Source organism: Lutjanus erythropterus, chromosome 16 (genome assembly GCF_056507025.1).
Source record: "Lutjanus erythropterus isolate fLutEry1 chromosome 16, fLutEry1.hap2, whole genome shotgun sequence".
NCBI lineage: Eukaryota > Metazoa > Chordata > Actinopteri > Lutjaniformes > Lutjanidae > Lutjanus > Lutjanus erythropterus.
Genome location: NC_139332.1, coordinates 16215598 through 16242959, shown reverse-complemented (window position 1 = coordinate 16242959; position 27362 = coordinate 16215598). Strand labels below are relative to the sequence as shown.

At 39.5% G+C, this 27362-nt stretch overlaps 1 protein-coding gene across 1 annotated transcript in view; it reads right to left on the bottom strand.

Annotated features, from left to right (window-relative positions):
• Positions 1 to 27362, bottom strand: part of slc25a13 (solute carrier family 25 member 13) — a 67651-nt gene that overhangs the window by 26345 nt on the left and 13944 nt on the right. The window contains exons 6-11 of the mRNA XM_084739447.1: positions 20172 to 20318; positions 16049 to 16187; positions 8458 to 8551; positions 7233 to 7317; positions 2417 to 2501; positions 76 to 234 (exon numbers count right to left, since the gene is read on the bottom strand). Coding sequence (XP_084595573.1) covers positions 76 to 234; positions 2417 to 2501; positions 7233 to 7317; positions 8458 to 8551; positions 16049 to 16187; positions 20172 to 20318 — 709 coding nt within the window. The remainder of the gene's footprint in view (positions 1 to 75; positions 235 to 2416; positions 2502 to 7232; positions 7318 to 8457; positions 8552 to 16048; positions 16188 to 20171; positions 20319 to 27362) is intronic.

The window sequence follows — 27362 nt, the reverse complement described above, 5'->3', positions numbered from 1 at the left end:
CAGAATTAACATTATTTGTATATTTGACATTCCACTATTAAATACAGCTTTAAATCTGTATTCATGCTTACTGACCTCGGTAAAGGCCAAAGAAGCCCTCATAGCGCACCACCTTCTTGAAGCAGTCGAAGCTGTTCTTGTACATGAGCTCTCCCACCAGGGAGCCACTGCTCCGCTGGTTTTGCATGCGCGTCTTCACCAGATCAATGGGGTACACTGCTGTAGCACCCACAGCTACAGGGAAAGAAAAAAAAACACTTATTTAGATACTGGTCACATGCTATGAGGGTACTGTTTGTTTATTTTAATACATATATTGACTTAAGTGATTTACTGTTATGACTGCACCACCATTGTCCTCCCTTTGCCTTAACCAGCATCTGAATCCCATCCTCGGTCTATAGTACATATTTGTGTTTTGTGAGTAAAGACAACAGTAATAAAAAATGGTGCAAAACACTACAGTCATAGATGAGTAGGAATAAAGAGAAAAACTTTGTTGTTAAGGTTAAGTTACTTTTGAAACTACTAGGAATGATGTGTGTGAAGTGCAGCTAGACGTGTAGATTAAGTGCTCGGTTTGATAACAACGAGTTTCAAAGGGATTACAGTAATTCTTGAGTAGAAAAACACTGCAGACATTGTTAGGTTAAGAGAGACTATCAGCTATGCAAGAACCAATCATACCAATAGATTCTTATAATGATTTAAGGGACCTGATCTATTTTCTTGCACTCGGAAATTTTTTCTTTGGTATGAATCAATTCACGAGTGTTCCAGGCCTGACTTAAGTGTCACGTACAGAAAACAAACACTTGCTCGGCTTAAGAATTGTAATGCCTTAATCTTAATGAATTTGGAGTTTTTATGTGATGCTAAAATCATCTTTGAAATCTTATACAGTTAAGTGGTTGTTTGAAAATTCTCTCACTCCAAAAGCAAAAAGTCTCCAAACCTGACAGTAACATCACCTACTGTTTGCAGTTCTCTCTCCAACTCTGTGACTTCATGTCACACCACTCTCTCTTTATTCTTGTCACAGCGCTGCTCTGATAACAAGTCATTGAAGGCTGTTTCAACTGACACTGCTAAATCTGTTCTGTTTTCATCTGCTGGTTTACAACAGCAGGAATTTTTTCTCCTCATTTTTCGGTAACATAACCTGCTACCTGTTCACAACACTCATGAGCAGGTAGCATTCATCAGATTGAAATTTGCAATTTGTGACAAGTTTGTGCAGTTACAGAGATGATTTGGATTACCTGGGGAGGGTCTGTATTTGATTGATATTCTGTATATCTCCCAGTTTGGAGAGGCAGAGAGGAGTACAAACATGGAAGCTACGCAATGTACTGCTATGTACAAGGTCAACAGCAAAATGTGGTAGCCCAGCAAATCCCATGTTCTGCGAGGTAAAATTACTGATTTCACAAACTGAGTCTGGCTGGTTTGAGGAGAGCAATATTTGGCTTATATGACAGTGGATTCCTGTCGTAAAAGGCTGTCTGATGGGAACAGTAGCAGTGAACATACTATTCCTTTAAGAGAGTTTAGTAATGCAAAATGGAGCAAACAAACATCACAGAATGAAGTACGGAGGAGAAGAAATTCCATTTACCTCCATTATACTGTGGAAAACTAACACTACTTTCCTAAATAGCGCTGCAGATAGGTGACAAATTATGTCTTTATGATAGTGGTGTAGTGACCATTTAAAAGGTAGAGGAGAAAAAAAGGCGGAGGAGGAAGGGGAAGTTTGTGGGGGTAATGTTAAAAAATACGTTGAAGTGTTTTGAGTCCTAGTGTCTTCGGCCCGTCAGACGGACACAAACAAAACGAACCGACCCAAGGCGACAGACTTAATTAGAGAGGAACCGGGAGAGAAGAAGGGACAGCAGACCCATACCTCCTTATTAAGCTGTCTCCCTTGGGACAGAAGGAGGAGGAGAAGGGAGGAATGAAGGAAGGGAGCAGGAGGAGGAGTAGGAAAAACAGTGGGGTGTCTGAAGCCAAACATAAGGCCCAGGCACCGCCCTTCACCCCCACTCTCATCCTCCCTCTTCTGATCAGTCACATAGGTACAAAAGAATCACACACAGGAGGGTTTTCCCATGGCACGCAGAGAGGCGAGAGACAGGACAGAGCGAGACAGAGGGACGGCGAGCAGCGGGAAAGAGATAGAGATAGAGAGATTGAGCGAGACAGAGAGGGAGCAATTCTTTTTAAGCAGGGGAGCGACTGTTGCTCTTGTAAGCAAGGGAGAGGGCAATAGAGGGGGCATTGTCCTCTCTGTCTCTCACCCTTTTCTTATGAGGACAGCTCAGGGCGGGGGGGATGGGGGGCAGGTAGGCACATAAGCAGGTAGGTGGGTGGTGGGGTGAAGGTATGCAGGGAGCCAATGGGGCATGACTCTTACCCCCTGCCACTGAGCCAAGGGTGAACCTGTAGGCCGACTCTGCCACCTGGATGAGGATGGGGCGGGAGCCGTCACTTCCCGACTGCTGTTCGCACAATGGACAAAGAGACAATGAAGGCATTAGTGCGGAAGTGAGACGCAACAAATTAAAACTGAGACAGACATGACTCATGTTACAGACCTTGATCAATACTGTTTCTCATTAAATGTTGCATGCCACACATCTAATTCCACCACCCTGCAAGCTCAATTACAGGTTATTATATCAATCATTGTCACACCTGCCTCTGTGGTGCTTGACAGCAAATCCTAATTATATGACGGACATTGGTATTAGAGAAGATATTGGATTTTTAGGACCGATGCCAATACCAATAGTAGGGAGTAAAAAAAACATAACAACCAATATTCTTTAATTACATATAGAAAAATCCAAAATCAAACCAGGACACTGAAAAAGCACATTTTCACTGTTATGTTTATTACACATAACTATAAATGCAAATTAAAAAGGAATGCATTTAAACAAGACTAAAACTAAAATGCTAAATTAAAATAATCTCCATTATGTTCCGTAAAAAAAATAGACAAAAAAAAAAAATATCGTACAACATATACCCCATTACTGATATAGATAGCTAGGTTCAGATAATAAGGGCCAACCAATATATCAGTCTGGCTCTACTTGGTATACAGTATAATTTAATAAAATTCTGTTAATTAGAAGGGGCATCGGAAGAAACTTGAATAAAAGAGTAAGTAAATGTTTTCAATTCATGAGAGTCATAGAATACAAAAATGTCTTAATATGCATTCAAGACATTCAGTATTTGATTAGATCTGTAATATATGCAGATAAAATCATGGGCAATTAAGGATGATCTCCTTTACCAATTAAAGTTTAAATGATTTTTTTCTGTTTGTTTAACAGATTCATTCATCATTTCAGCACTAAATAAAAAATAGCTGGTGAAAACAACGCAAAGCCCTGCAAAAGTGAGTTAAATTTTTTGGAGGTTAGCTTGAAACTATTAATGAAGCAACTATTAATGAAATTTCAATCTAGGTGTCTACAGCAGGAGAAGCGTAATGTCCCTTGAATTATGGTTAGAAATACAGAAGATATCAAGATATCAAGCATTATCTAGGTTATGAAATCAGCAAAAGACTATTGCATCTAACACTGTTAAACTATTAACTACAAACTAATATCTATGGCTCTTTCATTGCACTGAGCTTATAAAACAATTGGATTACCTTTCACTCTCCTATCCTGTCTTATTGCTTTAAGTGATAATGTTATATTTGAATGTACATGTTCATGTACAAGTTAATCTCAGATGTAATTACACCTTCATTTTTTTTACATTTCTAGTCTAATTCTTAAACAATACCAGGAGACGTAGTTTGATGACCTTGTGAAGTAGCATGGGATTGTGGGAGTTTTTACCTTTACTTTTAAACAACCACCATAGTTGACGAAAATGTATCTGACGTGAAATCATCATCAGTCGAGTCATGTTCACCGACTTCCTTCCTCACTCTCTCATGTATCCAACAGATCCTGTGTTTTCCCAGAAGGTATAGCAACTTGCAACTAGCTAGCAACAGCTAGCAGGAAACACATTTACCCTGAATACATTTTGGATTTCTCTGCGTTTGAACATTGTTGGAAACATTTGGGATAATGTAAGTACTCATCTCAACAAAATATATAACACGTCTCGCTTTTTTCATACATTTTAATGCACAATGTAACATATTATAGCTTTAACATTAAACTGTCTCCTTCACATTTAATTTATGATTAACTAAAGATGTACACAAAGCAGTTCATATCACCTGTTGACATATTTGATTATCTTTCTCTTTGCCTCATCATGCCTCACACCACATCAGATCTACACCAGTGTGTTTGTCAAATACATCTGGAATCAGTTATCTTAGTACACCCATGTGATTATCTCCAGACTATGCAAAGAGCAGAAAAGTGTTAGTAGCCAGCAGCAGCCACACAGTAACATTAGCCCCGCTCGCCCCTCCACCTGAGGTACCTGTTGCCTTGTTTGGTCTGCCCAGTCCTGGCCTCTCAACCCTGGGGAGAGGGGGAGGGGGTGGAGTGTTGTAAGTATGTATGTATGCATCTGTATGAGGGGGATGGGAGTCTCTAGAACAGGTCCACCTGTCAGAGAAAACTCTCAGACTTTGTACAATTCATCCCCAGAGCTTTCCTCCAGCCCAAATGTCTCCTTTAAACACAACCTCCTCCACTTCTACCACCCTCCTCAGCTCTGTCTGCCTGAGGACTGGTAAAACCTGGCAATACATACTGTCAGGATGTTTGAGGGAGAGAAAGAGGGAACAAGTTAACAGGATATAAAGGGAGAAAATCGAACCGACAAGCATGAGAGAGAGAGACAGAGAGAAGTAGATCAAAAAAGGAAATAGAAGAGAACTAGCAAAAGATGAGAGAGAGCTCCAGCTAGCTGGCGGCCAGCCCCAGAGGCCAAACCACAAGGGCCTAAAGTGGCTCATTGTGGTGGGACTGGCGTCTGTGTAGTGCTGGGCCCCTTTGCTTTCTCCCCTTTGGCCCCCGCCTGCTCCAGTATGGCCTGGCCAAGCCTTCACTGTAGCGCTGGAACCCACCAGGCAACACAGCTCTGACCAAACAGGCTCGGGAAGGAAAACAGTCCTCTGCTCATCTGTCTGGCTGCCCATACGTTCGTCTTCCTCTTCTTCATTACAAATTGCTCTTGTTTGCCGCTGCAATGTCTCTTCACAACTATTATTTGCAACTTGAAGCATGTTTGAGGTTCATCACGTCTTGGGGATAGCTCTGCTTGTCTTTATTTCTCTGGATTTGTAAGATTGGTGTGTATGTTTTTTTAAGACATCAGCCACATGTCACGGAGAGGTCTAGTGGTGTTTTCTCTCAAGAAAGTTCCTTGAAGTTTAAGTCTGTGATGGGAAGTTACTTGGACACAACTTTGGTCTGAACCTTGGTATGAACTTTTGAAAATGAGCAGGACTGCTGATTACTGGCCAACTGGCATTTTGGGGGCAAACTTTCCACTTTATATCAGACAAAACTCGTTTCCCCCAAGGGCACAGATCCCTTTCAAACTGGGGGGGGGGGCATTGTAGAACCGCTGTCTCTATTTTGATAGCCATTTGTGCTTATTACGCGATCTTTCAGGCTAGTACGAGTGACACAAGTAGAAAACAGGTCTGTTTTCCAATGTTAGTTTATGCTGTTTTGCAAGACTTATTAAAAGGTGGATCAGCTCAATTTTTGTGAATTATGAACGTTAAAAACCGTCTGCTCCTGGTGGTCTTCACGGTGGACAGACTGTTAAATCAAAATCCATTCTGAAAGCAAGTGTTTTATGGAACGGCTGCATTTTTCACAGTAAAAACTTTAGTTACACCATCACTAAGACTGTTTTGTGATCCACTAGAATCTACAGGCACAATCTGCACAGATTTATTCAGTAATATTATTAACTAAACTGTGTCGATGTGTTCACCACAGACGTACATGTACTGACTGGCCCACTATGTTTACAACACTTAATTTCACTCCATGAAAGTGACGTATACCGTTCAAACCACTGAGGAGGACAAATTGGGAGGACCTAAATAGGGATGTATCGTATTGGTCCAATATCAGCCAAAATAACTGGATCGGATATCAGGAAAATAAAAGTAAAAGTATAATCCAATACGATCCATTATCCTATATTATATATGCTTAACTAAACATTGAGCAAAATGTATTAGTTTGAATGGTCCTGACCACTCAAAAAAGCTGCTAAAAGTTCTCTGCGTGAAAAAAATTAAAATAAAAAGAAACAGTGGTATAACTAAGTCATGTTGTGGCCTATGTATTTCTTCCTTCATGGGTGTAGAATATTTGTTTCACAGTTTGAAGGTGATGTTTTCTAGATAGCTTTAAATAGCTGCAACCGGCTATTGCTACGTATGTATGCACATGCATCCATATGTGGATGCATTCACACATACAGAACCACCTGCCCTCCATGAGTAAAGTATAAGAAGTGGAAAAAAACTCTCGAAAACTCGCTAAATTCAACAATGCCTGCTGCAAGGCTCTGTGACAAACAGTTCATAAGTTATGAAAGGCCCTTTTTTGCCAGTTGGCACAAACAGTTAATCAGATTTCCTTTGATTCATGAGCAAAATTTTGTGTTAATCTGTGAATTCAATTGGAAGTTATGTGTTTTTTTGCGATAGGTCACTGTCAACACCACGCCCCCTTTTAGCCTTCATACACTCTCTCTCACACACACACACACACACACACAGACACAGACACACACACACACACACACACACACACACTTGCCATCCATGTAATTTCCATTTCAGCCTCCTATGGTAAAAACTTTGACTGCCAAAAAGTCCAAATTTTGTCTGTCTGACCGAGCAAGCAACCTATAGAACTGCTGGTCGCAGCTAATAATTTATGTGGAAATTATTTATAGACAACTTCATGTTTTTCACTCATCCCGTGTATCACCCCAAGGATCTGTGCCCAAGCTTACATCTGACTCTGAGACAATGTCTCAATGAATTAATTAATTGTGTAATTCTTAACCGAATCACAAATCAAACAGATGCTTTGTTTTGAAGGATTAATTACTTGTGAACAGGAGATATCATTATCCTTAATTATATTATTAATCTTAGTCATCTCCATGGTGACATCTAGCCCTGGAGAATGTGCTGAGACAAAAAAGTGCTGCCAGTGTGGAAGAGGAAACCAAACACATCAACAAGTCTTCATATTCTGTACCTGTCTCTGGACCTCAGCCAAGTTGTAGGGCAGGGCGCCTTCCTCCAGTGGAGCGATGTTCTCAATGTCCACTAAACCAACACGTCTGATGAGGAGGGAGAATAAAGAGTGTGAGAGGTTTCAAGTAACTTTCAACTCTTGTAAAAACTCTCAGAGGATTATAATATTTCATCAATGAATCACAGAGTCTGTGACCTTTGGAAGCACCGTCAGTCAGTCTGAAGTTACTCAAAGTTTACGGATACTTTGCCATCGTTCCATGTGAAAATACTGCAGCATTCAAAACTCCAGACCTATGCTTGGCATTAATTGAGTAACACAACCGATCTATAGGAGCTGACAACTCCCACTCCTTGATCCCTTCATCCAAGTATAACAAAGATGTTTAACCTTTGGATGTAAAACTACTGCCTCTCTGAGTCTTTTCCATTGCATCTATGACGGTCCCAGATTCCCAGGCTGAGGGAAGAGGGAACGCCAAATCCCCCCTCCACCCCTTTCCTCTGAATATTGGGGCTATTATCTCCCGCATCTCCAATCAAGGGGAGTAGAGAGAGCTATTAAAGTATCCCATTGCTCAGAAATAATAATCAGGTGGTGTCTCAGGCCGGGGTTAGAAATTATGAGTGCACTGGTCGGGCCGCGAGGCAGACGCAAAGGAAGTGGGGGAATGTGAGACGCATACAGTTGTTGTGTGCCACGGATCATAGGGACTGGAATTGCCCTTTTTTAAGATGAATGGGAGTTTGGATTGGGTTTGGACTGAAAGAGGATTCTCTGGCACTGATGTAGTAATGTCTGATTCTTTTGATCCTTTGCAGAGAAGTTTGAGAGGGAAGAAAGCATTCGTCTCTCTGAGGTATGGACCCCGGGGCTAAAGGTGCGCTTTGGGGGGCAAGTGTGGGATAGACTTACTCTGTATAACTCCCTGACTGAGGAAAATGTGAAATGACTTGGGTATGGATTCATTTGTAAGATGGTATTCCTCCATTACTGCCTGCTTTACTGTTATCAGCGAAACATGCAATAAGCATTACTAATGATTATTCCCTCAGAGATCATATTATGTACCCCAATAGAAAGTTATACCCAAAACACTGGTATATGATCAAAACTGAGGTATTAAATCAAAATTAGCAGGATATTTGTGCGGCTTTTATTTATTTATTCATTTAAAGCTTTAAGGATGTTTTTGTCTGTGTGTGTGTGTTTGTGTTTGTCTTACCCGCGGGGCTCTGACAGGTCAGCCAGCTGAAAAAGGATGTCGACCTCCATGGGTGTCACCTGACCAAACCTCTGTGCTGCCATAATGAACTCCTCTACAAAACATGAGAGATTTTCATTTAGCTTTTACTAAAATGATGAGCACCACTCCTTAAGATATAACCATTATCTAGCCAACAAATATGCACATAGATTTAAAACTGGGGAAGCACAATAATATGTCATCATAGAATATCTCAGTTTCAGATCATCCATTTCCACTGCTGTTTTCCAGGTCATGGTGGCAGAAAACTGTACAAACAGAACTGAGTTGAGATGTTTTTCTCTTTACATCTTCAGCCTCTACCTCGATGTGGAGGATTCTGAGGTATTCCCTGGCCAGATGGGATATATAATTCCTCCAGCATGTTCGGGGTCTGCGGACCTCCACGACAAGCCAGGGAGCATCATCAGATTTGACGGGTATTTGCCGTGGTAGTCAGTGTTACCGTTGTTGCATAGTGTTTGGGCATACACCAACTGATACTTCAATTACAGGACTTGCCCTCCTCCCCCACCATCACTTAATTTAAAAAAAGAACGAAAGAAAACCCATTTACTTCATTTTTGTATATCAACGTCCATGTTCTTCAAAAAAAACCTCTCGACTCTTGATGCTTAATGGACGCTACAATTATAAATTAAAGCAGAGGTGCAACACAGAGTAGCAGGAGTCGGATTTCACATAAGCCCAACAAAGCATCTTTAAGAAAAAAGAAAGATCAAAATAAGTGCTCTACAGATTTTGAGCATAATCAGTGAATATCTTTTCTCATAAAATGTCTGGTGTAACTGGTAGCACTGGTGTTGTCACAAGTTCATTAAGTGGTGGGAACTTTTCCTTAGGGTAGGCCTCCTTTCAATAAAAAGGAGCCACAATCTAAGATCCCAACTCAATGCTCAAGACCACTAGTATAGGAACACAGGTCGACAGTTATCTCAAGAACCTTGCTTTCTGGCTCAGTTCCCATGTTACCATGAGAGTACAAGGGAACAACAGCCACAAGACTGTGGACTGGGCACCAATCTGGCTGTTCATTTCCTTTATACATGCCCTTGCTTGCAATTTCATATCTCCAACTCCTTAATTCAAGGCAACAACTATGACTTAACTCAAACTGGGCAATTTGTCTTTTTCCAGCCTAAAATTTGGAGGTGCTGACAATGATCCTAGCAGCTGTACATGGCTGGCTGCATGCACTGGCTGCCCCAGTGCATGCTGGAGGTCATGCCCCGATGGAGCCAACAGAACTACATCATCAGCAAATAGTGATGCAATTGCAGTGTCACCAAACTGGATCCCCTTAACTCCTTGGCTGTGGTTTGAAATTCTGTCCATGGGAATTACAAACAGAATAGGTGACGAGGAACAGCCTGATGGATCCCAAAGCCCACTGAGAGCATGTCTGACCTACTGCAGAGAGTGCAGACACACTCTCAGTGCAGTTACACAAGGACTGGCACCACATTCTGTAGCAGCAGTTTCCATGCAAGGGTGGAAAGCTGTTCCACTGTTTCACAACCAGGAAAGAATATGCAATGCTCCTCCTAAATCTAAGGCTCCATAATAAAAGATGCTTTAATTCAGTATTTTTTCAGTTTAAGTTCAACAGATTTCTGTACCTTAAAATTATTCATAATAATTCATTTATTTTTATTTATTTATTTTTTCCATGGTAAAGGAACTTGACAATGCATTCATCCACTTTAGTTGGGTCAGGGTTTTGGTATAAAACAGCAAAAATCTGACCTGAAGTAAACATAAATGTTTAAATATTTTGTCAGTTCATAAACAGCAACTTGTCAGAAAAGTGTAGGCACACATAATTTTTAATGCCTGTCTGTGGTCAATATGTTCATTTTGTGCTGATATATCTTCATTAATGTGTGATATTTTACACACAGCCATTGTAACATAGCCTGGGAACCAGACAGATCTGCAAGCTCATGCTTCATTTGCTCTGGCAGATACGTCTGGCCACTCTCCCATTCGCAGAGATTTCCATCCATTTCCTGGATCTCTTTGAGCCATTGTTTGATACAATGGGGAGGAGCATCACCAGTTCAGATTTGAAAGGTCACATATCCATGATGTTACTTGTTTGAAGCACAACACATCAGGCTCACGAAACTAACTTAAAACTATCAAGTAGGCAGCGCTTATTAACTATGAATGAAGATTCTTTTTCCTGCATTACTTATTGCTCACCTCGTGTTTTGAAAAACACATTTTGGTGTATTGTTTAGCTAAAATTTGATAAAGTTTCTTCTTTCCTGCTTGAATATAGACCAAGCTCCACCCTAACTTGCATGTGTCGCTAACACTGACATCACACGTTTTGTTGCTCTGATTGGTTGTAGGTCTACCCAATTTTGTTTTGCATCTGTTGATAATGCCCCTTAGAAATTAAAAATGAACTGAGAGAATCAAGACTAATTTGTATTTGTCAATTAGTCTGGTGATACCAGGCTAATTGCCAACATGAAAATGACTCAAAATATGAGTACTGTGCTGAATGAATCACCTTAAGCCAAAATCTGTTCAAGAGTTTTCTGTGACTGACAACGGAGATTGACGTCTCTATTATTATTTTATTAAGCTTTTATGATACTGCATCATAGACTCAGTATCACCAATTGATATTGTTACATACAATGGACTCCCATAATATGATAAAATGTTCATTTGCACATTTCCTGCTCTTATCATGTGGAATAAGTACAAAGTGAGAGGCACTGTTTCTGCATTCAAAAGGGGCGAGGGACTAAGTCACAAATTTGAGCACTTGAGACTTGCTTGGCTAACACTGATACAAGACTGGACTTGACTTAGACTGAGACAGATGACCGAGAGGCAAAATGACATTTTGCATTTTTCTAGGCAGATCAGCAGAGCCAACACAAGATAGATATCATGGAGGGGGCTAGTCCAAAAAAATATTTGGATATAAGGATTATGTTGTCAGTGATAATAGAAAGAAGAACAGTGGTATGCAGTGTCATATGAGAAACACCTTAAACAGATGTGTTAATAGGCCAAGGAGAAATGATGTGATCATTCTATTGGGGAGCCAGGGCAAAGGGCTTTACACTGTGATGTAAATTCTGTCATACTTCTGTTTTCACTTTATAGCTATTGAGCTATATTATAATTTTAGAACCCCACTCTCCATTGCTGTTCATGTTGGAGGCTTGTTATTGATGCCACAAAATGCCAAATATCAGTAAGATTTATCAGGTATAATTAGCCTGCAACGGTTTTCATCAATGTTCACAATATAACTAAGCTTTTCACCACAACTCTTTCATTTTGCTCCAGTCAGTATAGAGTAGTATTTATTATGCATAAAGGCATGTAAAATTCGATTGATAAAATGACCCTGCCTCAGCATGCAAGACCTATTGCCAGTACCTGTTTTAAATGTCACACTGATTTATTGTGAATTTCTCCTAAAGTTCTGTCACTCACACCTGTTACCTTCTGTGATTTGGTTATAACTTACAAATGAGAATTGTCAAAGCATGTTGAATTCATCATAAGAACATAGAATAGAAAATATGGCCATGGAGCGTTATAGACTTCAAGAGTTCTTCTGAGGCAGCTTTAGTATGCTGTAACTTAAGACCTGGTCTATTGTTGGTGGAATAAAGAACAGGTTGACTGTAGGCTGGCTTACAGTGGAGGAGTCAGCATTGTTTGACCCGTTTATTCAAAGAGCAGCAGGCTGGGGTTGTGACAAAGTCGTCCTACACTGGAGCCATTCACCCCGCCAAGTCTCAGCTTACCTCTGAGGCATGCTCTCTTTCTTTCTCTCGGTCTCACACACACACACACACACACACACACACACACACACACACACACACACACACACACACACACACACACACACACACACACACACACACTCATATCCATGGGTTCATGCAGGTAAGCATACTTACACACAAATAAATTCTCTCTCTCTCTCCCCCTCACACACACAGACTCACATACACAGTCAGGCAAAGACAGACTTCTGTGTGGAGAGATCAGAGATCACAATACTGATAGCCTGTCTACAGCCTATAGTCACAAGCACACACATGCATGCACACACAAACACACAGACTTGACTGGCCTCTTACACATTCTATAATCACCTGCCTTTTTGCGAAGGAGCCTACGTCATTGAGCACTGGGCCAGCTTGACAAAGCTGCTAACATTTCCAGACTGGCACTTACTTACGTAATGACACAACTGAGATTACGAGCATTTAAACAGCTAAATATTACAGAATTATTCAAATTAAACTCTTCTTACCCTCCTTTGTTAAGGCAATTGGGGCTCTGTTGTTAATGAGTGCTTAATGGAGGTCTCTTCAAAGTATTATAATAATTTTTTATTTATACAGCACTTCTGAAAACAATCACGAAGCGCATTGCAAATGGATTTTTTAAAAAAGAGAGAAGAAATCAAAAACACTTTATCAGTCTACAACCATGCTATCAGATCTGTGAGGCTGTTAACATGCTGTATGTTAGCAGATATAATATATAATCATGTTCACTGTCTTAGTTTAGCATGTTGGCATGCTAACATTTGCTAATTGGCACCAAACACAAAGTACAGCTGATGATGAATTGAATTTTCATTAGTTTTGCAGATACTTGGATATACATATATATGGGCATGCTAAAAGGGTGTCATTCATTTGACATGATCATGTTTTGGTGAATGTGAACTCAACAGCTTGCAACTAATGAACATGATCTTTTGTTTACTCCTGAGAGAGTTAACAACGCTCACATCCTGTCAAAAAAAGGTCTGATATGAACTTGTAGCAGAGAGTATGAGAGACAGAGATATCAAAATGGATATGGACAGAAATGCCAAAAACTTTCTTTGATGTTCACCAAATGAGCAAGTGTCTGTTTATGGGTTGTAAGAAATCATTAATAATCTTGTAGAATAGTTAATTCAAAGTTCAGAGTGTATATCCATAGTAGCGGGTTTTTGTTTTCAGGTTAATGAGCTTAACTTGAAATTGACAGATAATTGACAGCTACAAACAGCTGATCAACTTACAGTATAGGCCTCTTCTTTGTATTGTGGCACTCATCCTGCCTGAGCTTCCCCGAGATAGTATATGAAACAGGATTTCAATCTATTTTTGCATGCAAAATTGCTAAGTATTACTACTTTAAATTTAAGAAGAAATGGAAGAAATGAATTTGAACTAGCTCATTTTTGGGACCATGACTTTAGTTAAAAATTCAAAATTATGAAATATGAAGGTGAACTACTTAATTTTAATTTCTGTCAACTGAACTTTGAACTAGCTCTTTTGAAGTGTAAACTTGCTCAACACTGTGAACTTAAACCAAAGCATTGGACTTATCAAACTTTTGATCTGATGATGATGCTAAATGACAAGTGAGGGGACCATGAAAAATGTAAAAATTTATCCTCAGGGAAACATGAACATTTCAGTAATCAATCTAATAGTTGTTCAGAAATTTGATTCAAAACCCTAAATGTCATGGTGGTGCTAGACAAAAAGACAGAGCATCGCTGTCTGCAGCCTTCATCATCAGCCATCCATAGAGCTATACCACTTAAAAATACCATACAAAAAATAAACAGCAATTGTGACATGGTCAAAAAACTCTGTTACCAAAAACCTGATCACTGCAATTTACGTTTTAGAACAATCACTGGTGATGAGCCCAAGGCTCATATATCATCAGTTCTGGATCTGTCTACAAAAGATGCATTCACAGCATTATGTGTTAACATACACCCATTATCACCCAGCTGATTTTAACCTGTTCACAAACATGCACAGTCATGATTTGCATGGTGGTGCACACTGCTGGCTCAATAAAAGGTCTCCTGCACATGTACATGCACCAACGCTCACACACACACACGTGTGCACTCCCTTTTGTGTAGGCGTTAAGTTCTGTAATGGCGTCCCCGAGGCAAAACAGTGGCCTTGTTGCACATACGGAATCAATCAAGATTATTACGCATGTGTGCACGCTTGGCTGTGTTAATGTATCTGAATGCTTGTGTGTACGTGAGAAATGTTCGAAATAGTGTCTTGCAAAATACACACACAAATGATACATTCGTGTGTGTGTGTGTGTGTACAGTATGTATTTGTCAGCCAGCCAGTAGTACTCCCTAAGGAGGCCTTAATGACTCAGGGGGTGGAGGGTGGATGGGTGGTGGCTGTGGAGATCTGGCTGGCTACAAGCCACCCCTGGTCGAGCAAAGCCCAGCCTCGGTGTACCCATGGTGGGAACAGCCTGGGGAGCGCATGGGCTCTTGGTCTGGGTCGGCTATGGCCCACACCCCTGATAAGGCTTCAGATAGCATCATACGACTGCACAAGTGGCCCTGGGCAATGTGGAGGTCAGAATTGTTTTTTTAAAAACGACCAGAGCAAGAGAGAAGGAGTCAGAAAGAAAGAGACAGAGAAAGAAAGAAAGAAAGAAAGAAAGAAAGAAAGAAAGAAAGAAAGAGAAAGCAAACTAGGCTTCCTGCCAAGTACTGAGGAAAGGAATGAGAGACAGCAAGTGGGGCAAGCAAGTGAGACAGACAAGGATTGAGAGAAACTAACCATGGGCAAGAGAGAGAGACATAGAGAAAATGTCTGAAAAAGAGAGAGGCTGTTGGATCAATAGATAAAAATATGTCATTTTCATCACCTTGTAGCTTTTTCATGTTTGCTCTTACAGTAATTTAGACAATTTATATGATTTAAGAGTTAAGAACAAGCTTATAAAATGGTTTTAACTATCTAATGACACTACAGGCCTCATCTGCAAAAGGAGTACATGATTTTGACAAAGCAAGCGTTCCTCTTTTTTGTCTGTTTTTCTGAGGAATTAAAAATCTCATTATCAACCAGAAACTCCCCAGGACAAATAAAGTGATCCTCAGATCAGTGCCAGGATGTCTAATAGACAAGACAGGCTCCATCAGGGATTGTGGGTATGCAGTACGTGTGCTGGGTCGGATCCAGCATGCCCATTTAAATGCCACCGGGAAGGAAGAAAACCAAACAAAACAAGTTTCAACCCTCCCCTCAACACACACAGACGTAAATACATTATCTGGAAAACACATTCAATGCTGCCTGTAGTGAAAGGATTGTATCAGTGCACACATACAGTGCATGCTCACATTTGTTCTGTGAGTGTGCTGTGTGTGCTATCTGTCGTCTTGCACTGCATACATGTAGAGGACATTGCATGTGAGTATTGAAGCTTTTACATGTCTTAAAAAAGCAGTTGCGTTAGTTCATTTGTGAAGATTGTCATGTTGAACAAAAGGATCATAAACTTCTCTTTGCTACAGAGCTTATTTTCTGCACTGCAATAGAAAAATCCATTTGGGTTTTTGTGGAGGGAAGCATAGCGAAGCTAACGTCTAGGTCAGCCTACAAAAATACATCATCCCTGCAGCACTGTACTGTAATTGTGATTGCCTTGAGTGAGTGAGTGTTAATTTAATATTGTTTAGGTGTATGCTCATGTGGATTTTTTTTCCCAAGTTGATTACCTTTGGTGGCTTCCACATCTCGGCGGTGGCCAGCCAGGGTGCTGAAGATCTTTCTGATCAGCTCCATGTTGTTGAGGAGCGAGTTGAAGCCATTGAAGTACGAGAAGCTGACCTGGTGAGATGTGCTGCCACCCGCAACCTGGAAAAGGATGGAGACATGTATTTTGACATGCAATAAAATCTTACAACAACTCACTTATACACAGACAATCACACAACCCTCCAAGCTGAATAAATGCTTGAAAGATGCATCTAGATATAATGATCATGTGTAAGTACACAATTTGACAATTTGACTTTTTTTAGCACTGACAGCTATGCCATTATGAGACTGTCTTGTCTTGGTTTTGGTCTACAGAGTTACTTAAGTTAGCCGTAACATTGCTGGATAAGTATATAATAGTTACTGAATGGCCATGTATCATGTTTGCCGTCACAGAAGAGAAATAAAAAGTCCCCATTCATGCAATTTTACGACAGCATCCTCCTACATGCTTCACAGCAAAGATGTGTGAAATGCTTTTTAGCACTGACAAATGTCACCAGCTGAAACGCTCAGCTAGCTGCTAGACAACTGTAGCAATGATGGACAGCGGGGGACAGTCAAAAGTGTTCTTTTTTTTCCTTCCAACATGCACCAGACATGGCAGGGGGAGTGTAAAAACAATTCTGCTTTTCCTGATTTTGATTACTGAAATGGAAAGCTCATATCGATCGATTTTAAATTTCATGTCAAAATTGTGACAGCCCTAGCTATGGCTAACAATTTGTCCTTATCGATTAATCAGCTGATTATTTTGTAGATTAACTAATTAATTGCTTAGTCTATAAAATGTCAAAAGGAGAAAAATAATTTCTCAGGAGTGACATTTTTAAATTGCTCAATTTATCCAACCAAGACTCTAAAACCTAAAGACTCTTCATTCACTATTATAAATGACAAAGAAAAGCAGCAAATCATTCCATTTCAAAGGCTGGAACCAGCAAATGATACATTTGCTTTCGATGAACTAATCAATTTCCCGACTAATTGTTACAGCTCTAAAGTACACCCAGGAGAGACATGCTAAAATATCATGCGTCAAGAGGAAATCTTGACAAACACTAGAGGTTAATCATCAACTTTCCTCTTTATCATCGCTCTACGGGGAGAAGTAAACCTATTTCGACCACTACTTTTTCCATCACACAAGCAACACTCTCAGGGAGTTTAATTAACTTTCTTTATGAGGTGGAGGAAGTGGTAAAGGAACAGAAAATAGAAAAAAAGGTAATGGATTAAAAATAGATGCTGGCCTCTTGAGGACATTCCAGCCAGCATACAAACTCTTTTATGTGAACCAGTGTCCCATCTTTATCACATCAGGCTCTCAAAGCTCTTAGAGGAGCAGCTCTAACTGCTGTCTGTTTACAAATGTGTGCTCGAGTACCTTTCATAAATGCTGTTGCCTGTTTTGGGGTAGCTTAGGCCAGAGTGTCAGATGAGCCTTGAGGGTTTGTAGCTCTTAACAGCACTGAGGGTTGAGACATTCATTGCTTTCACTAGATGGCACTGTTTGCTTTACAGACACATTCGGGAAGGCTGCTTGCAGCTCACTGTGTTTGCAGCAAGGTGTGGAAGCTCTGGCTTGGGTGAAACTGTCCTAACAGAGAGACACTTTTGTATCTGTTCATATCTATGAGTCTATAGACATGGATCTTCCCACCACAACCAACACAGGGTCTTTCACAGAAGGGGAGAGGAGAACAATATTGGGGTGAAAAGAGTGTGGCGCTGATCATTTACCATGTGTGGTGAGTGAATTAAAGGTTGTTGTTTCACTGTTTTCTGGCACAATACTGCCTTTAATGTGTCTGTGGTGTTTATGGGGGTTTTGATATGTTTGTGTGTGTGTTTGCACAAGCGTGCATGTGTGTGTGAGAGAGTTTACTAACAGCACACCAAGATGTCTGGTTGGTGAGGTAAACACAGCGGAGAAAATGACAGAGTCTACAAGGTGTTTATGAAATGGGGCAAGACATGGACACAGACACAAGGCGCACACACGCGCAACAAAAACACTGACACACATAAAGAAAAGACAGGACACAAAAAAGACAAACATCCCAGAGTTCAAAACAAATAAGAGCACACGCGCACAGCTGCTCACACACAAACACACACACGCAGGCAAAGATGATGGACTGTAAAGCTCCAGTCGCCATCTATCTCTGTCTCTATCTCCCCATTCAGCTGGCCTGCTTGGCTTTGACACTGCCAGAGAGGTTAGACTTAATGACATGTTGGGAGAGAGACAGAGACACGGGGGAGGGAGGGACGAAGCGAGGGAGGGGAGGCTAAGGGAGAAGAGAGAGGGAGGGAGAAAAAAAATGAAGGGAGGCACAGAGAGAGAGAGAGAGAGAGAGAGAGAGAGAGAGAGGACGATGAGAGGTGACAAGAAGTAAAGAGGAAGAAAAAAGAAGGAGAGATGGACAGCTGGAGGGAACGAGAAAGCCACGGTGTTTGTTGTGGGGGTGTGAGAGAAAGAAGTGAACACAGAGAGGAGAAACGACAAGAAAATAAAGAAAACTGTTGCTTTTAACTCTTTTATGGAGAACAGAATAACATTAGGCTGCTAGCATTTCTAGCTGGCATTAGCAACTGAAATAGTGGCAACCATTGCTTATTATATATACACTGCTAGCTAGCATTTGCTAGCTTTATAGGCATCATTTTATGTATATTTGATCCTTGTTTTAATTCAGGTTTAATATATACATATATTTTGCTCTGTTTGTGTGTTGCTGTTTTTTTAGTTGTTTAGAATGATTAAAAATACCAGTGAGAGTACTGTTTCAGTGCTTGACATTATTTTGGACAATAAAGTTCATCATTAAACTGAGTGTGTAAAAGTGTCAACCACTTTTGAGATATCAGTGCAAAAAATGTGCATTTATGTATAATCTTTATATATTTTATATATAATCTGTATATTTCGTACAAAGAATATCGGCCCATATATCAATATTGGAATTGTTTTCCTCCATAACGGCGATATTGCCCTAAAAATCCAGTATTGGTTGGGCCCCAATTATAATGTGCTGAAAATGTTCAAAAGGTACTGATACACACAGTGAAACAAGTTTTATATTGAAAACATCTCAAAGATCTTAAATGGCATCATGTCCTTTGTAGCCACTGCACCTGTGTCTGAGAAACTTTTACTGATTTTGGTTGATGCTGGAGAGTATTTACAGGAAGTTTTTCAAAGTACTGTAATCAAAGATGGTTTTTTATTATAATAATTAAAACATGAAATGGTAATACTAATCAACAGGAATTTTATCATGGTTTATCGTGAAACTGATAGACAACAGACTTGTTTCATCGGATTTAAGGGAGAGTCCGACCCGGTGGCAGGCATTGAGAATAACCATACAGGAATGTCAAAATCTTTTAGCTGATGGTCTTGTTAACTTATGTTCACTAATGTTAGTCATATAGAGGCATGACTATTACAATGACACTGTTTCATAACTGCTTAAAAACTCATTGTAGTAGCTTTAATTATTGTGATAACCACGGTTGATTAATGTGCTATGAAAATCTCACTGTTCATCAGAGTTAGCAACAGCCTCCTAGATGCAGGCACAGCAGCAATATGGGTTTATTTTGTGTCAATGAAAACACTGACATCACAAATGGCATGATGCCATTTCAAATCATTTAGAGGTTTTCAGTTGGTCAAACGATTTCAGTGTGTGTATCAGTGCTTTTTAAATATTTTCAGCACATTTTAGAAATACCCAATAATTATGATAACCATGACAATTTTGGTCACTATGACTGAGATATGAAACATTGCAAACACATGATCAACATAGATGTACATTCAACATTATGAAAAAGGCATGAAATTAAATCTTGCACTGACCTAATTTATCATTTGGGTGCTGCTAAATAAAGAACACCAAATTTGTACCACAAAAGTTTCTTAACATATAATATTCTGACAAAGCACAATAACTCCCAGGTGCACAGCGGTGACCCATCTTGCTATTTTTTTAACCAGAGTGACTTGGTTCTTGTGGCTGACAGTAAAACAAATGGAAGAGAAAACCTTAGAGTCAAACAGAAACCCACCGCCACGAGGCATTCCTCCACGAAGGGTGTGAGCATGTGCGGCCGGATGGTGACCATGATGTCCCTGAAGTCCAGGGCTGACACAGAGCCGGTGTGGGCTTGGTCCCGCTGGATGAAAGCCTGCCGTGCATGTTCCAGCTGCATCTCCTGTGGAAGGGATTGGAGAGGAGAGAAGAGGGAAGTTTAGGTGTTAAATCATACAGTAAATGCATATTATTGTGCACATATGTGGGTCATACACCTCCTTAAGTTGCCTTCGTAAATTAAAATCCACATAAAGTCACTCATATAAACACATGTGCATAAAAACACAGCGTTGCTTTGATGGGCCCCCTGGTGCCGTCTCCCCCTCTCGGTTACAGGGGAGCTCGTTTTTGGCCAGGCTTTACTCTCACCTCCTCTCCCAACAGCAGCTTGCCTACTGCGAGGCGTCGCTTGGGCTTTTCACACCCTCCCCAAATCCCCATTAAACCCACTTGAGGGAGAAACATACAAACATACACACACACACGCACACTGACATGCACACACAGGCAAGGCGGCTAATCATCCAACTGCTCACTTTGTCTCTCTTCTTGCGCACACGTACACACAAAAGGTCCGCAGGGACGTGAGCAGGCTGTGGTGGGGACAGATCCCACAAGGCCTTTGAAATTAGCAGCCATTATCGGTACCTGTAACCACAAGTCTTCAGAGGGTGGCTGTAAACAAACCGCTGCCACCGGTGCTTCCTGTGTCTTATGACAAGAAACTCAGTTACAGCCAAAGCCAGGGATATCAGAACAATAATCATCCACAAAGAGTCACTGTGAAATATAAGCTTGAAGACGGTGAGCTAGAACTAGTTGGCTTGGCTGCTGACTCACTTGCAGTGTATCATACCCTTTATAGGTCAAAAATGTGTTTTTATTCACAAGGTTTCTTGCATATGGTAACACAAAACCATCAACCTCGGTGACCAATTCAAGCTTAGTTACTTTTACGTACATATCAATGTGTTTACCCCACTGAAACACTCATGCAAGAATTTTTAAGAGCTTTTCTGAATTCTGCAATTCAGTGGGCTGAAACAGTCAGTCATTTAATGGATTTAATCTGAAACAATGTCTATTTTTGATTCATCTAACAAACATGACTAAATTCTCTTTGTTGCTTTTCTTTGGATTCTGTGATAGTAAACTGAATATATTTGAGTTTTGGACTGTTGGTTGGATAAAACAGGGCAATCAAATAACTCAACTTGCATGATGAGTAATTGTAAAGGGAATTTTGCGCTGTTTTCTGATATTTAAAAAAACAAACGATTAATCAATTGATTGGAAAAATTATTAGCAGTTTATTGATAATGACAGTAATTGTTGTAGCCCTACATGCATGTTGTGTTAGTCTATGAAATATTTTTCTATTTCAAAAGGCACCATTTAATTTGAATATGATATACATTTCTTTTTACATAATCCCATAAATATCCTAAAACTAAAAAAAGATTATATTCAATAGGAAGACATATTAAAAAGGCTGCAATTAACGATAAATTACATTATTGCTGAATCCGGAGATTAATTTCAACATTAATCAGTTTTTTGTCTACAAAATGTCAAAAAAAAAAAAAGTAAATTAAATTGCTAATCACAATTTCCAAAGCCCATTTTGATTTCTTCAAATTGTTTCTTTTTTCCAGACAGCTGTCTAAAACCCAAAGACTCTTCATTTACCAACATAAATAACAGGGAAAAACAGCAAATCCTTACATTTAAGAAGCTGGAACCAACTGACATTTTCCTTGAAAAATGATTAATCGACTATCAAAATAGTTCACTTAAAGAATAATAATAATACTAGTCTAAACAATTAAACGTGTCAAAATTTGTGTAAAAGCAGAATCGTGTCAAGGAAAATGTTTGTAAATGACGTTTCTTAAAATATGTACTGGCTAGTTGTTTTAGTACAATAAGAAAGTTAGCAATTCTGTTCAAAATAAATTATTATCAATTTGTTCAAGAAGAATGGACATTCTTTTTCAAGCCACACACGTCGGACAAAAAAAAATGCTGAAGGGGGAATGATTAAATCTTGAACATGCATGGCATTATTCAATTGATTGATTCAGATGTTAAATGGAACTCAAAAAAGTGGTATTACCACAACACAAAACCCTATGAGGCTATGACTTATTGTTGTGTTGAATTTGAGTGATATTTCACTGACAGCATAACTGATCGAACTCTAAATTTGCGGCGCCCAAGAGAAACGACTGGGGAAGAGTGACATTTACACAAAGCTGAGTGGAGACCGGAGGGGAGTAAGAATAGACATTGCAACAAAAGAGCCAGATTTGCAAAAACAGCAAATGTAGCAGCCAATGTGTCAGTATCACCTATGAGCACAGCAGGGGCTCCGGAGAGTGTATAAGTGAAAGGAAGGCGAGGAAACGGAGAGAGATTGACACACGTAAACACTCCCAAAGTAAATAAGGTGAGATATTTTGGTGTCAGCATCCTGAGTGTCGTGACTCACTTCTCCGGTCGGTTGTGAGTAGGTCAAAACACTTTGGTGTGAAATAAACTGGGAAGAGGACAGGAGGGAGGAGGAGAGCATGAATATTTTAAAGTCAAAACAAAAAAGAAGAAGATGATGTTTTGCAAGCGTGACTGTGTGCATGCTCAAAAATATGTGTAAGCACTTATCAGTGTGTGTCCATCTGTAAATGAAGCAGAGGGGGCAAAAGTACAGGTACTTCTGTAAAAAAGACTCCAGTAAAAGGAAAAGCACTGATTCAACTTCTTTACTCAAATACAAGGGAAACTATTAAAGTAAAAAGTAGCCCTCTGAAGTACATTTCTACCAGTTTTCTGTGCACAGCTAACTGAACCTCACCATATATCTTTTACATCACTTTTGTATTCTTTTGTCTTTTATGCTGTTTTCATCTTATTATGTCATTTTTGTCTTTTTACATCATTTTTGTATTCTTTTGTCTTTTATGTTGTTTTCATCTTGTTACATTGCCTCTGTCTTGTTACAACTTTTACGCAGTTTTCATTTTATTACACTTTGATTCGTCTTGTTATGCCAGTTTTGTCTTGTTATGTCTTTTATGTCAATTTCATCTCATTACATCTTACTACACATTTGTCTTGTTAAATCTTTTACTGCATTTACATCTTTTAAGTCGTTTTTTGTCTTGTTACGTCTTTTACATAGTTTTCGTCTTATTATGTCTTGCTACATCTTGTTACACCAGTTCAGTCTTGTTACATCTTTTACATCTTTTTTTTCTTTTTCATCTTGTTATGTCTTTTGTATTGGTTTCGTTACATCTGTTTTGTGTGATATGCTGGTGGATACACCAAGGAATGATCTTTTCTACGTATTATTGTCCCATTCATTTAAGTTGAAATCAGTCTTGATTTTGGGATGACTTGGCACAATGATGCAAAATAAAAATAATCAATAATTCTGCTGAAATGCATTAAAACTAAGGTATTGAGACTGTTTTGAAAATGTAAGGAGTAAAAAGTACAGATACATGAGTTAAAATATAGGGAGTAAAAGTAAAAAGCTTTCCAAAAATACTGAAAGTACAGATACCTGAAAACTCTACTTAAGTACAGCAAAGACATATTTGTACTTCATTACTTCCCACCTCTGAAATGAAGAAAAGAACATTAGATTCTCTGAAAAGCCACACACACCAACCACACAGAGCAACAAAACAACTGTGGTCCAAAGGGATGGAGCAGTTTATAGTCTCAGCCTCTTAAAACCTTAACTTGTTGCAACTGTATGAGCGTTGCAGGGACATGGTTTTTATTTGGGAGGGGAGTGAAGGAGGCAGGAGACATAAAGCTGGGGGCTTAAGACAGCCAACAACCACCAAGGCATTTGCAGTCACTTTAATTGTCCTTGGACGAGAATAAAAACACATGATGAGCCACCTCTGTTTGTTTTCAACGGCTGTGATTCCCCTCCTCTCTTCAAAACTTAAACAAGAGATATGAGGGGAGCAGGATTTTTTCTCTTTTCCCCAAATCTCTGCTTCTCATCAGCACAGGGCTAAAGCTATTACAAGGAGAAGCCTAAGCACAACTGCTATTTACATGTGTGCCAGTGAGCCCTCTACACAGTGACGTTAAGGGCTGCCCACTGATTCTTGGGAGAGTCAAACATATAATTGGGACTTTTAAAATCTGAGCAATGCCAACAATTCACTTTCAGGAAAGAAGTGGGACATGTGGTGTCCCCCTCCATGTAATTCAGGCCCTTTACTTGCCAGGATTTATAATATGGGCTACTATGTGCCACTATGTGCCACTTCTCTGGACACCGGTAATACCATTGCCAGAGACAACACCACACTGACAGTGCGAGCCGAGCCTTGGCCGGCGTCCACGCGTGAGACGGGAAAAATGCATGTAATTGGTGAGAATCTCTGGCTTCCATCAAGACAGTAATTGGCCAGAGAGAGCCCTTGTGAGAAATATGCGGTGCAAACGTTTTCCCCGATAATCCCATCTTGTGAGCATCTGGCAGCGGCGTGGTTACAATGGCAGAAAAACACAATAAACACATGCATGTATGGCAGGAAGAGGGGGAAATAAAGGATGGGAACATTCTTCAGGAGGGAACGCTGGGTGGTAGGGAATTATAAAAATAACTGAAAAATATTTAGAAAATGGTGTTTGTGAGTGTGAGTGTGTGTGTTGCTTTTCACAACTCTGAGAACTTTTATAGCAGCGGAGTGGCTGACATTTACGAATGCTCTGTGTGTTAATAAAAGTATCATAACAGTGTTGGGTAGCAGTGCAATCACAAAGTGGTTGGTAATTACACAGGTTTAAATTCTGATTCAGGAAATGTTGCTGTACCTGTTCTAATTGCCCTTTCATCAATCACTGGAGCAGCTGATAACACACTGTGAATACCTGAATTGTACCTGTACCTCAGTGATATTAATGTGTCTTATTATTGTGCCACACATGAATCAAGGTTTCTGCAGGTTTAAACAAGTTAAATTTAAGACCTTTAAGATGATTATGTATGTAATTTAAAAACTATTTCACATCCATACCAGCAAAAGTACATGCACAATTTGCATTTGTGTTTACTGGTTCAATGTTAGTTTTGTCTTGTAGTTATTTCAGCGTGATAAATAAAAAGAAATTCCCAAAAACACATTTGAAAGCAAGACTGAAGTTAAAAGTTAACTTCACAATTCAATCAATTTTTAAGACCTTTCAAAATTGTATTTAAGGCATTTTAAGGCCTAATATTCAGATTATTGGACTTCATACTTCTGAAGATTTCTTAATGCACCGGCAGAAACTCTGTTTAATAGAACCCATGATACATCTGAGTTGTCACAATACCAAAATTACAATACTAGTTAGGGCTGCAAGGACTAATCAATGAATCAATTATGAATATTATTAAATTAATTTTTAAACATGATATTTTCTAGTTCCTATACTCCTTTATGACCAGAAACTAATTATCATTGTGCTGTGGGCAAAACAAAACATTTGAGGATATCACCTTGAGCTCTGGGAAATACTGATCAATATTTTTCCAAAATTTTACAGACCAAGCAACCAATCAATTAATTGAGAAAATAACCGGCAGATTTATCGATAATGAAAATAATCATTAGTTGCAGCACACATCACGATACTCAATACCTCTTTCAAGGGTAAAAAAAAGTCTTTGGCATACAAAAATGACATTTTATTTTCTTATTTATTTACTACCAAAATTTCAGGGCAATAAAAACCTAAACTGAGCTGAGGTGCTGAATGAGCATGTAGATCATTTACCTAAACCTTCAGCACTTTTGATACTAAAATAAACAGGTAATGTAGTGTTTTAACCATGTTAAACATGTTCAATATTCTATCAATCTTTAACATAAATAAATCCCAAACTTGTGTTTTTGTTTGTAGAATTTTGTAATTTTGTAACCAACTGGTTACACCTCCCAGTGTTTCATACTGGGCTCTGGCAGTTCTCTGTTAGACATAGTGGGGCTCAACTATGGAACACTGTATTCATATTGTATCTCAGTTTAATTTACTCAGGAATTTCAAATACAGGCTTAGGGCCTATCTGACGTTTCTTAAGGAGTGTGCTGAACATAACAATTAAATCACTTTTGTATTTTTACAATGTTGTACAATGCTTAATGAGGTGTAATTCCTTCTATAAGCCTCTAGGGTTTTTTAAAATCTCACCTGCACAATTTGTTTCTTGTCTTTCTCTTTCTGCTGCCTTGTTTTATTGTGCAAATAAATATTTTTTAAAGAGTCAGTCAGAAAAGTCAGAAAAGTATTTAGGTATCGATACTTCTGACATCCTTCAATACCATTGGACCTCTGGTGTTAAAATATTTAGAACATTCTTTACAATATTTTTATTTTATGAGTATCAGTAGACCAGTGAAGCAAGTGCTAAAGGATGAAATGGAGAGATATTTACAACATGTAAAATAAATCCTCTGTTGAACATCCCTCACCCTTACCTACACAGAGAGGCATCCTGCAGTAATGTGAAGTTTGCTCTCCCTTGTCATTTGTTAAGGCATGAATCAAAAGCTATGAGAAATGATCACATACAGAGAGCATAAGCAGGAAATGTGCATTTCATATTGAGCAATGAGTGCGGCTGGCTGCTGGCCTGCTGCTGTGAGGAGCTGGAAACCACTGAGTGACTGACTGGGAGAGAACCGGGCACACTGTCAATGCAAAAGTACAGCGTCCACCGGCCACAACGCCACAGACACACACACGGACAAAAACAAGCACAAACACAGACATAAATACAGATGCACAAAGCTCGCATGCCACTGCTTACACGTACAGTAAAGCAGATAGGTAAGATAAACACACACACACACATAGAGCATGCATATGTATAGACACACATACTGTACAAAACACATACACAGACGCGCATATAACAATGTCCCAATATCCATGTGCTGCTGCCCACTGCGTGTAAGCCATCTGGTCTAAGTTAAGTGTAATATAAAAAGCTCATTCAGATACATGGTGAGTGTGGATGCAAACTTGGCACGACTCAGGCCCTCTCTCCCACCCCCTCCACCACCTCTCCCTGCTTAGGCCTGATTTAAGTCTAGACATCATATTGGAAAATGGCTCACACACCACAAATACACTAGGAATATTCCAGCTATAC